Source organism: Carettochelys insculpta, chromosome 1 (genome assembly GCF_033958435.1).
Source record: "Carettochelys insculpta isolate YL-2023 chromosome 1, ASM3395843v1, whole genome shotgun sequence".
In the NCBI taxonomy this organism is placed as follows: domain Eukaryota; kingdom Metazoa; phylum Chordata; order Testudines; family Carettochelyidae; genus Carettochelys; species Carettochelys insculpta.
The window spans coordinates 273,695,096-273,707,411 of record NC_134137.1 but is presented as its reverse complement, the minus strand read 5'-3'; the positions used below and the strand labels follow the sequence as shown (position 1 = coordinate 273,707,411).

The window sequence follows — 12,316 nt, the reverse complement described above, 5'->3', positions numbered from 1 at the left end:
ATTTTCTGTCTGTTCTCTCTCCCTTTCCTAATTGTTTGGAATAGTCTCTTCAGGTTTTTTGACTTCCACTGCATGTTGAGCAGATGTTTTCAGAGAACTATTCCTATGACTCAAAGATCTTCCTTGAAATAACAGTTGATTTAGACCCCATTGGTTTGTGTTATTGGATTATTTTTTCAATGCGCAATACCTTGCAACTAACATTGTATTCCATTTGTCATTTGTTGCTTAGTCACCCTGTTGTGTGAGATCTCTGTAGCTCTTTGCATTCAGGCTTAGACTTTACTATCTTGAGTAATTTTGTATTGTCTGCAAACTCCCATTTACTCCTTTTTAAAGATCACTCATGAGTAAGTTGAACAGCACAGAACATATATTTGGGAGGCCCCCTCCATATTTATCTCTTTCTGTAGTGAAAACTGGCTGTTTACTTGTACTTTTTTTTCATATCTTTTAACCTTTTACTGATCTATGAGAGAATCTGTCCTGATGTCCATGACGACTTACTTTGCTCATGAGCATTTGGGATGGAATCTTGTCAAAGGCTTCAAGTACACACTTTGCAATGAATCGGGCCTTCCCGTACATTTACTGGCCCTCTCAAAAAAATTCTCTAATGGCTTGGTGAGACATGGCTTCCCTTTAAAAAAGCTGCATTAGCTTTTCTCCAATGTATCACGTTCATCTGTGTGTCTGGGCTAACGAAATTTGGTTTGCTGGTTTGCAAGTCCCAGAATCACCTCTGGAATCTTTAAAAAGTCTGTGTTGCATTAGCCATCCCTCAGTCATCAGGTGCAGAATCTGAGTTAAGTGGTAGGTTAAATATCACAGTTAATAGTTCTCAGCTGCACAGTTGGGAACTCGGGTGAATACCAGCTGGTCCTGATGACTTTGACTTATTATATTGTTCCAAAGCTGCTTCTATAGCTGTTCCTATCTGGGTCAGCTCCTTAGATTTGTCACCTGAAAAGAATGGCTCAGGTCTGGAAATGTCCTTCATGTCTTCTGCAGTGAAGACTAACGTAAAGAATTCTCTGCGCTTACCTGCAATGGTCTTGTCTTCCTTGAGTGTGTCTTTAGTACCTTGATCTTCCAGTGGCTCCACTGATCTTTTGGCAGTTTTCCTGCTTTTAATATGCTTACATTTTTTTTCTATTAGTTTGCGTGTCTTTTGGCTAGTTGCTCTTCAAATTCTTTGTTAGTTTGTCTGATTGTATTTGTACACTTGATTTTGCAAAATTTATGCTCCTTTCAGTTTTCTTTAACAGGATTTGCCACCCAGTTTTTAAAGGATACCCTTTTTGCCTCTAACCATCTCTTTTACTTGGGTGTTTAGCCACGGGGGCATATTTTTAGTCCTTACTTTAAAAAAAAAATGGAATATAGGTTTGAGCATCTCTTAGGGTGTTTTTAAATAGTTTCCATGCAGTTTGCAGGCATTTCACTCCAGAGGATGTTCCTTTTAATTTACGTTTAACTAGCTTTCTACTTTTTTAGGTGGTCCCCTCTTTTTTGAAGTTAAATGCTACTATGGTAGGTTTCACTGGCATTTTCCCCTGCTACAAGGATGTTAGATTTTATTACATTATATTTGCTGTTACCAAGTGGTTCAGTTGGACTACCTCAAGAATTGCCTCTCCCTTCATGGGTTCGTGTCTAGAAATATTTTTTCAGCATACTGTGCTATGGTGATAAATACCCAGTCAATATGGAAATAGTTGAAATCCCTAGCGGGTTTTCTGTTTTTGTATCCTGTCTTATCTGGAACATTTCACAGTCACTGTCACTATCCTGGTCAGGTGGTCCATACAGGTTGCACCTCCCTTGTCTGGCACCCTTGGGACCTGAGCCCTCCTGAATGAGGGAATTTGCCAGACAAAGGAAGGTCCCGTGCCTCATCTCCCCTCTCCCACCAGCCCTAGCAGCCCCCTTCCCTACAGCTGGCTCCTGCTGGGCTGATGCTGCCAGCACCGACCTTGCATGGCTGTGGCTTCAGCCTAGGCTGGAAAACTCGCAGAAGCCCTGGCCGGGGAGCCAGCTTCATTCCAAGGTGGGTTGCCAGCTTCAGCCCCAGCCATTGAGCCTGCACAAGTAGCTGGGGAGCTTGCACAAGCCCCCACCAGGCTGCTGGCCCCAGACCCAGCTGGGGATCCTGCACAGGGAGCAGGCTCTTGCCTTACAGGGAGCCTGGCAAGGAACTGGCAGGGGGAGCTGACAGATGCCCTTGCTGGGGAGCTGTCACCAGGAACACAAGCTCCTGGCCTCCTGTGCACAGGGCTGCCAGCCCCTTTGTCAGTGGGCTCCCACCTGCCCTTCTGATAGCAGCCTCTCTTCTGGGGCACTCTGACCCAGTAACATCTGTGGCCCTTCCAGAGGCAGATATTGCTGGATGAGAGAATTCTGGTTTTGAGAGGTGCAGCTTTAAGTATATTCCTATTGCAGTGATTGCTGAGGCCTCGCAACTTTTCGGACTATCAGCCTCGGAAAGACAGAAGTTCTCCATCAACCTGCACCTGGATCAAATGCTCCTGTCCCGAGTATCTCCATTGACAGCACTCAGCTTAAAGTAGTGGAGAACTTTAAATACCTGGGTAGTGTCATATCCAGTGATGGACCACTGGATAATGAGATCAACGCGCGAATATCCAAAGCGAGCCAGGCACTTGGCTGTCTGCATGTCAAAGTTCTAAACCACCGTAACATCCGGATGTCAACAAAACTGCTCGTGTACAGAGCTGTTGTTCTCTCATCTCTTTTGTATGGGTGCGAAACATGGACACCATGTAGGCGTCACATCAAGCAGCTCGAAGCATTCCACATACACTGCCTCCGTAACATCATGAAGATCCGCTGGCAAGACAAAGTGCCCAATCTTGAGGTCCTCAAGAGAGCCCAGATGACAAGCATCGAAATGATGATTACGAAGTCACAACTACGTTGGACCGGTCATGTCAGCTGCATGGATGCCAACAGAATCCCTCGCCAGCTTCTGTATGGTGAACTCTCCCAGGGCATCCAGCGTATAGGTCGTTCATGGAAACGCTACAAGGATACCATCAAAGCCAATCTGCAGTACAGCAGTATCAAACCTAGGGACCTTGAGGATGCCACCAGTGACAGAACACCATGGCCTGCAACAGTCAGAAATACCTGCATTGCCTTTGAGGAAGACCGCCGCCGGCATCTACAAGAGGTACGCGAACGATGTCACAGAGCATCAGCAATGCACAACCCACAGATTGCAAACTTCCCATGCACCAACTGCGGCAAAATGTGCACCTTTAGAATTGGCTTATACGGTCACCAGAGGGCACACCATAAGACCAATAACAGATGATCTACACAGATTTGTCATCGGATCGATGGACTACCATTATTATTATTGCAGTGATGTGTTTATATTGTAGCATTGGATATCTGTTCATGGAGATTATATGGTACAGATTCTTTTCAGTTTGTTTGTTTGTTACTATATTTGACTCTCTGTTTTCTTTCACATATAATGTTTCTGTCCTTCCATAGTGACCCCCTCTGTCATTCCTGTGTCTTTGGTGTTTGATATTATTGCATCCTATTGATCATCATTGTCCTACTATATTCATTTAATATTCATTGAAAAGGTGTAATAATTTCCATCAACTAACTTATTTTTGTAGAATCATAGAAATAGAGGGCTGTAAGGGACCTCAGAGTCATCAATCCCAGTCTTTTGTGTTGTGCAAAACCAAATAAACCGAGACAGTCCCTGATAGGCATTGGTTTAGCCCAGGGGTAAGCCATAATTTTTCATGGGATACAACTCCCAGATTTTGGTAAGTGGTCAAGGGCCATACTTCTCCACTGAGGAGGTTTGGAGTCTGGGGTGCAGGCTGGGTGTAAAAGGGAGGTTGGTATTGAGGTGTAGGAGATAGTGGTGGGGATCTGAGAGGGAGTTTGGGTGAAGGGGGAGTTGTGACATGGGACAGAGGATTGGGGTGCAGAGTATGGGAGAGGGTATGGATGCAGGAGAGGATTCTGGCTGGGGGAAGTGGTGTAGGATGGGGTGCAGGGTCTGGGAGGGAGTTGGGGTGCAAGAGGGGGTGGGGGGAACCAGAGGCAGGCCAGGAAGCATGTAATAATATACGGAGATATACCTATCTCATAGAACTGGAAGGGACCTCAAGAAGTCAACAAATGCAGTACCCTGCACTAACAGCAGGACCTATCGCTATCCTGACAGAATTTTTTTAATCTATTTGCCCCAGACCCCTAAATGGCCTCATCAAGGATTGAGCTCACAACTGTGAGTTTACAAGGCTAATGCTCAAACCACTGAGCAGCTCCTGGCTAGCAGCATGCTCAAGCAAGCTTCCAGGCTTGCTGGAAGCCCATGACCACTCCACGTGGCTCTTTGTGCTGCAGGGCAGTCTTCACCTGCTGCCCCCACCTCTTGCAAAATCAGTCAGCTCCTGTTAGCCAAAAAACAGCCAGTGGGAGCTGAGGGAAGCTGGGGGTGAGGGCAGCACGTGAAGCCTATCCCACCTCCTTCACAGTGCAGAGAGCTGCAAGAAGGAGCTAGCAGCTTTGAGCAGTGCACTCCATGTGCAGGAGTGGGCTGGCTTAAAAGGTGTGATAGGCTGGATCTGGCTTGCAGTCTAGCCTGTTCTTAAAACCTTTTAATCACAGGGATTTCACAACCTTCCTTGGAAGTCTGGTTCCAGTGCTGTGCTTTTATAGTTATGTTTTTTTCCTAATATTTAATCTAAATCTCCTTGGCCGTGTCTACACGTGCCCCAAACTTCGAAATGGCCACGCAAATGGCCATTTTGAAGTTTATTAATGAAGCGCTGAAATGCATATTCAGCGCTTCATTAGCATGCGGGTGGCTGCAGCACTTCGAAATTGACGTGCCTCGCCGCCGCGCGTCTCGTCCAGACGGGGCTCCTTTTCAAAAGGACCCCGCTTACTTCGAAGTCCCCTTATTCCCATCAGCTCATAGGAATAAGGGGACTTCGAAGTAGGTGGGGCCCTTTGGAAAAGGAGCCCCGTTGGGATGAGCCGCGCAGCAGCGAGGCGCGTCAATTTCGAAGTGCCGCAGCCGCCCGCATGCTAATGAAGCGCTGAATATGCATTTCAGCGCTTCATTAGTAAACTTCAAAATGGCCATTTGCATGGCCATTTCGAAGTTTGGGGCTCGTGTAGACGTATCCCTTTAGTGCAAATTAAGACCATTGCTACTTGTCCTACCTTCAGTAGACATGGGGAATAACTGTTCATTGTTTTCACTATAATAGCCCTTAACATATTCAAAAACTTATCAGATCACCCCTCAGTTGTCTCTTCTCAAAACTAAACGTGTCAAGTCTTTTTTAATCCTCTCTCATATGTCAGTATATCTGAATCTTTTTGTTGTTGTTGTTGTTGTTGCTGTCCTCTGGACTTTCCACATTTAATTTGTACTCTTTCCCTTTATCAACCTTCATGTTGTTGAATTCAGACCAATTCTCCCTTTTGTCAAGGTCATTTTGAATTTTAATCCTGTTCTCTAGAGTATTTTGACACCTCCCAGCTTGGCGTCATCTGTAAATTTTATAAGCATACTTTCTACCCCATTATTCAAATCATTAATGGAAATACAGAATAGTACCAGATGTAGAACTGACTTCTGCAGAGCATTACTAGATCTATCCTCTCAGTTTGACAGTGAATCCTTTATAATTATTCTTTGAATATGGTCCTTTAACTAGTTGTGCAACCACTTCATAGTAATTTCATCTATGCCACGCTTCGCTAGTTCCCTTTGGAAAATGTCATGTGGAAGTGTGTCAAAATCCTTACTAAAATCAAGATATAGCACATGTACTTCTTACCCCCATCCACTGGGTCACCTTATCATTACAAATACCTAATTATAAATGTCAAATTTAGAATATAAGATTCATGGGGTTTGATTTTTATGCTTAGACTGGAATGCTAACTCATTGGGTTTTTTTTATTTTCTTCAGATTCAGTTCCTTCAATTATGAGTAATTTGCTGAATCCAGATGCTATCTTTTCCAACAATGAAATGAGTCTGTCAGACATTGAAATCTATGGCTTTGATTATGACTACACTCTGGTCTTTTATTCCAAACATCTACACACTGTGATCTTTAATGCTGCCCGGGATCTTCTCATTAATGAGCATCGGGTAAGATGAATAAAATTACTTTATTTGTCTATAGGAGTGCTGTGAGCAGTTTCTTGTTGACAGACGCTTAGTACATCTGAGAATGGTTTTGTACCTGGTTGGCTTCCTTTTGGTTCAACTTATGTGGTAGTGTCTTACAGACCACAAAGTTCCTAGTTCAGTCCAGTTTCTGTAATGTGCACATTGCATGTAGTACAGGAACTAGAAGGAAGATTCTTCTTCGAGTGTCCCCGTGGGTGCTCCACCATAGGTGACGGCTTGGCCGGCGCCGCAGATCGGATCTTCCAAGCAGTCTCTGCCGGACCGCGCATGCGCCGGCACGCGCCGCTCCCTGGCGCGCTCCTGGCCATGTGCGCGATCCGGTCCCCGCCAGTTCCTCTCAACCGCCGTCGGCTGCAGACGGAATCCGACTAGGCTAAAGCCACATAGCGTATTCAACGACTTTATTTGTTTTTCTCTTTAAAGTTTTTCAGTTCTTAGGATACCATAAGTAACCGGTTGTTATTTTGTAAAAAAAAAAAAAAAAAACAAACAAGCTACGGAGGGACAGCTCAAGCCAGTCCCAGTAACCAGCGCCGGAGGCCGGGAGCTAGGGCCATCAGCCCTCCTGCGGAGGCAGGCCATCGGACGGGGAAACAGCACAAAGAAGTGCTAAGTACCCACAAACAAACTCAAAGACTCACCAACAATGTCCTCCTCAGGCTTTAAAAAATGTGAGTCCTGCCGAGAGGCGATGCCAGTGTCCGATGGGCACAGTCTATGCATAAGGTGCCTGGGGGAGTCCCATGTGGCACAAAAATGCGCCTTCTGTGCAAAGTTAACGACCAGAGCACGGAGAGACAGGGAGATGAGAATTAAACTGCTGCTTCTTGACAAGGCCCTCCAGCCAGACGTGCCGGAGCGGCCGCAGCAGGAGGGACCCTCCGGGGCCCTTAGAAGGAAAGCTGCCTCCCTCACTCCATCAGCACAAAAACGGAGGAAAGTTTCTCCAACCCGATCCCTGCCGGCAGCAACAGTGAGCGGGACGGGAGGAGCGAGCAGCCCCCAGCCGCAGCAACAGCTGATCGGCGGCGGCACGGAGAGCCACGTGGAAGCGGCTCAGCCTCCGATGATCAGCCAGCCGCCCCGCACCGCAGGCAGGGCGGCGGCTAAGCAAGCGCCGGTACCAGCGGCACCGCAGGCAGCGGCACCGATCCCCGGGGAACCGGCGGTGCAGAGCGCGCAGGCACGTAGCCTGCAGGCGCACAAGGACTCCGCACGTGTGGCACCGCCCTCGAGCGTGCCTAGCACGGTGCCGACGGGGCCGGGATCCCCCGCCCATCAGGGGGCGGAGTTACCTCCTCAAGGGAGGGGGAAGGCTGCACACAAGAGGAGGCATTGCAGCCCCTCTCCAGACAGGGCTGTGGAGCTCTTCTCTCACAGCCCTCCGCTCATGTTGCAGACTCCAACCAGAAGGCAGGGGCCCCCCCCTAGCCTACCCGGAGCCCCCTTCTCCTTTCCTGCAATCAGCCTCCCCATGGCTGGCACCACCCTCGCCCTTCCTGGGATTTGAATCGCTGGACTATTATGCAAAATCGCTCTCTCCAGTGTCTCGACAATCCCCCTCTCCCAGACACACAGGGTACGTGCAAAGGGAATGGTCAAGGTCACCTTCCCAGGAACAGTGCCTATACTGCCATGGTCGTCCCTACCACGCGGGGCATGGACACCATCGGCAATCTACCAGGGAGAGATCCCCACATATTACCTCGTACCCCCGAGGGCAATCGCGATCGGGGACGGAGACTCAAGCATCCCAGGGGGGACTGGCCGTGGACCCACGAGATTTTCCCTCGCAAACCTCCAGCGAGAGGGCGCACCATCACCATCAAGAACCGGAAGGGTCCAAAGAAATGTACCCCAGCGGTTCCTCGTTTTCCTCCCCGGATGAGGCCACGGCCTTAGGGGACGTCCATCCCAAGGACGATCTCAAACAGTTTCAGGAGCTGTTTAAGAGGGTAGCTTTCACGCAAGGCATCCAGACAGCACAAGTGCAAGAGAAACATCATAAGCTCCTTAAAAATTTGAGCTCCCCGGCCTCCTCCAGAGTAGCAATCCCGCTTAATGAAGCGATCTTGGAGTCCGCCACTACCATATGGCAGACCCCGGCAACTATTCCGCCTGTCCAAAAGAGAGCGGATAAGAAATACTTCGTGCCGGCGAAGGGCATGGAGTTCTTGTTTAGCCACCCCCAGCCAAACTCCTTGGTGGTGGAGTCCTCGCAGCAAAGATTAAAAACATCTCAATTTAAAACAGGGGGAATGGACAAAGATGCCAAGAAGCTAGAGCTGTTCGGCAGAAAGGTCTACTCCTCCTCCACTTTAACCTTGCGAATGGCAAATTATGCAGCGCACTTGGCGAACCATAATTTCGACAACTATGCCAGGTTAACTTCCCTCATGGACTCGCTTCCAGAGGACAAAAAGCCGGTCCTCAAGGCCATAGTGCAAGAGGGCTACACGGCTGCGAGGATGGAAGTTCAGATTGCTTTGGACGTTGCGGACACGGCAGCACGTTCCACAGCAACTGCAGTGGTGATGCGACGGGAGTCCTGGCTCCAGACCTCGGGCATACCGAGAGATCTGCAGGCGAAGATAATCGACCTTCCCTTCGACTTGCAGAAGCTGTTTGCTGAATCAACTGACTCGGTCCTTCATTCCAGTAAAGACTCAAGAGCCACACTCAGGACCCTGGGGATTTACACCCCTCCATACTCAAAGAAAAGGTACTACCCACAGCAAAGGCGGTACCAATACCAGCAACAGCGCCCCCAATATCACAGGGGTTACGAGCAAGGGCGGCATCAGCAGCACCAGCAGTACAGAACCCCCAGGCGACGCTCACAACAGGGCCGTACGTCCTCGGGGCGGGGCCAAAGGCCACAAGTTTGACATACAAATCCAGGGCTGCGCCATCACCACCATTGCACAAGATCATCCGAAACGACTTTTTCACCATCGCCTCCGACCATTCTACGACCAGTGGCAAAGGATCACCACAGACAAATGGGTGCTGGAGATCATAGCCACGGGGTACGCCATCCCCTTCCAGTCGCTCCCGCCACCGCGACCCCCGCCCAAGCCCCACCCCCAGGAGGCCTCCCATGTAGCCAGGCTCAGGCAGGAGGTGGCCCACCTAGAGTTCATAGGGGCGGTGGAAAAGGTGCCGGAGCAACTGCAAGGGAGAGGGTTCTACTCTCGGTATTTCCTGACGGAGAAAAAGACAGGAGGCTGGAGGCCCATCTTAGACCTTCGTGGCCTCAACAGGTATCTGCGCAAGCAACGTTTTCGGATGATCACTATTGCCTCCATCCTTACAGCACTGGACGATGGAGACTGGTTCGCAGCCCTCGATCTACAAGACGCGTACTTCCACATAACCATTCATCCGGCTCACCGACGTTTTCTCCGGTTCATGGTGGGCAACGAACACTTCCAATACAAGGTCCTACCGTTTGGCCTTTCCTCGGCCCCCAGAGTCTTCACCAAGACCTTGGCAGTGGTGTCAGCCTACCTGCACAGACAGGGGGTGTTTATTTTCCCGTATCTGGACGACTGCCTGCTCAAAGGGACCTCGAAAAGGGAGGTTCTCCGCATGATACGCGTCACAGCAAACACGTTCTCCGCACTTGGCCTGGTTATCAATATGGCAAAATCAAAGATAGACCCCTCACAGGACATAGAGTTCATAGGGGCTCGCATAAACTCAGTCTCGGCGAGAGTATACCTTCCAGAGGCTCGCTTTCGAGCCATCGGTTCCCTCGTGCAGGTCATCACCTTCAGCCCTACGGTGCCGGTCTTGACGTGCTTGCAGCTGCTGGGCCACATGGCAGCGGCTACGTTTGTGGTACAGAACGCCAGGTTGCACATGCGCGGCATGCAACATTGGCTGGCAAGTGTATACAAGCCGGCAGTACACACCGTTCACAGGGTGGTGTCGCCCCCACCTGGGGTGCGCGAATCCCTGCAATGGTGGGTAAACCCCGGGAACTTGCTAACAGGGGTACCCTTCCATCAGCCGCAAATATCGGTTTTCCTCACTACGGATGCCTCCCTCATAGGGTGGGGAGCGCACATGGGCGAAGAGGTGGCTCAAGGACTGTGGTCACCCACGGAACAGTCTCTGCATATCAATGTTTTAGAGCTCAGAGCAGTGTTCAACGCCTGCAAACACTTTCGAGACCGTATACAAGGCAAAGTCGTCGGGATCAGTACAGACAATACCTCCACCATGTTTTACATAAACAGGCAAGGAGGAGCTCGATCCCGTACCTTATGCGCGGAAGCAATCCGCCTATGGAACTGGTGCATCGCCCACGATATAATCCTGAGAGCCTCCTACTTGCCGGGCACGCACAACGTGAAGGCAGACCAGTTGAGCAGACGTTTTGCGCTCACCCACGAGTGGCAGATCCGTCCCGATCTACTACGGCCTATTTTCCACGCATGGGGGTTTCCCCAAATAGATCTGTTTGCCACTCAGCACAACAAACAGTGCCCACGATTCTCCTCCAGAGCAGGGCTGGGCCGGGGGTCCCTGGGGGACGCGTTCGCGATCCCGTGGGGAGGCCCCCTGCTTTACGCGTTTCCCCCCGCAGTGCTGATCCACAAGGTTCTGCAAAAAGCCAGGAGAGACAAGGCTCGGATGATCCTGATAGTCCCAACATGGGATCGCCAACCATGGTTCCCCCTACTCCTGCGCCTGTCGGACCGCCCACCGATGCCTCTTCCGGTGGCGCCGGACCTGCTCACGCAAGCCCAGGGGTCCATAGTGCATCCACACCCCCAAAGCCTGCGACTGCAAGCGTGGCTAATCCATGGCTCAGCTCCCTAGAGAGCACATGCACAGTGGAAGTACAGCAAGTCCTAGAAAGTAGCAGGAGGACTTCCACTAGGAAAACCTACAAACAAAAATGGACTCGCTTCATGGCTTGGTGTTCTACCAAGCAGCTGGCCCCCCTTTCGGTGCCTATACCTACAATTCTAGAGTATTTACTGGACCTCAAGAGAGCAGGACTCTCGCTATCCTCGTTAAAGGTCCACCTGGCCGCCATCTCGGCGTTCAGACATGAGGAGGGAGGGCACACGGTGTTCGCCCACCCTATGGTTACCAGGTTCCTCAAAGGGTTGGTAAACCTATACCCCCCTCGGAAACCGATTCCACCTTCGTGGAGCTTGGACCTGGTGCTTACCACACTCATGGGACCACCGTTCGAGCCCTTGGCCACGGTTCCCCTTCGCCTCCTTACAGTAAAGATGACCTTTCTTCTTGCAATTACGTCAGCCCGTCGGGTGAGCGAGCTTGCGGCAGTCATGGCAACGCCACCCTGTACTGTCTTTTCCAAGGAGGCGGTAACCATACGGCTGCATCCAGCCTTTGTTCCCAAAGTTTCTTCCGAGTTTCACATCAATGAACCTATTGTTCTACCCTCGTTCTATCCAAAGCCTCATAACTCCAGCGAAGAGGCGCGCCTACACCTCCTGGATGTGAGGAGGGCGCTAGCCTTCTACGTAGACAGGACCAAGTCCTTCCGAAAAACGGATAGACTCCTGGTCTCCCTCGCTCCCAAATCTAAAGGAGAAGGTCTCTCATCGCAGAGAATCTCAAAGCACATTGTATCCTGCATAAAAATGTGCTACGAGCTCAGAAAGACTCCTTTGTCGGCCACTCCCAGGGCTCATTCCACCAGGGCGGTGGCAGCATCAACAGCCTTTTTCAAGGGCGTTGCATTGAAAGACATTTGCAGAGCGGCGACCTGGTCATCCTACGACACGTTCGCCAAACATTACGCCCTTCACAGGGTATTCCAAGAGGATACCCGTCTCTCTGCAGCGGTCCTCTCGGGGACCAGCTGCACATAATCCGATTACCCACCACCTATCTGGGTTACTGCTGGGTAGTCACCTATGGTGGAGCACCCACGGGGACACTCGAAGAAGAAAGAGAAGTTACTCACCGTAGTAACGGTGGTTCTTCGAGATGTGTCCCCGTGGGTGCTCCACTTCCCGCCCATCCTCCCCGCTTCGGATCTCTGTTAGTGTTTTGCAGGGGCAACCGAGGCGGTTGGTCGAGGAACTGGCGGGGACCGGATCGCGCACATGGCCAGGA

At 50.3% G+C, this 12,316-nt stretch overlaps 1 protein-coding gene across 1 annotated transcript in view; it reads left to right on the top strand.

Moving 5' to 3' along the window:
• Positions 1-12,316, top strand: part of NT5DC3 (5'-nucleotidase domain containing 3) — a 44,774-nt gene that overhangs the window by 6,911 nt on the left and 25,547 nt on the right. Inside the window, exon 2 of the mRNA XM_075007708.1 lies at positions 5,985-6,169. Coding sequence (XP_074863809.1) covers positions 5,985-6,169 — 185 coding nt within the window. The remainder of the gene's footprint in view (positions 1-5,984; positions 6,170-12,316) is intronic.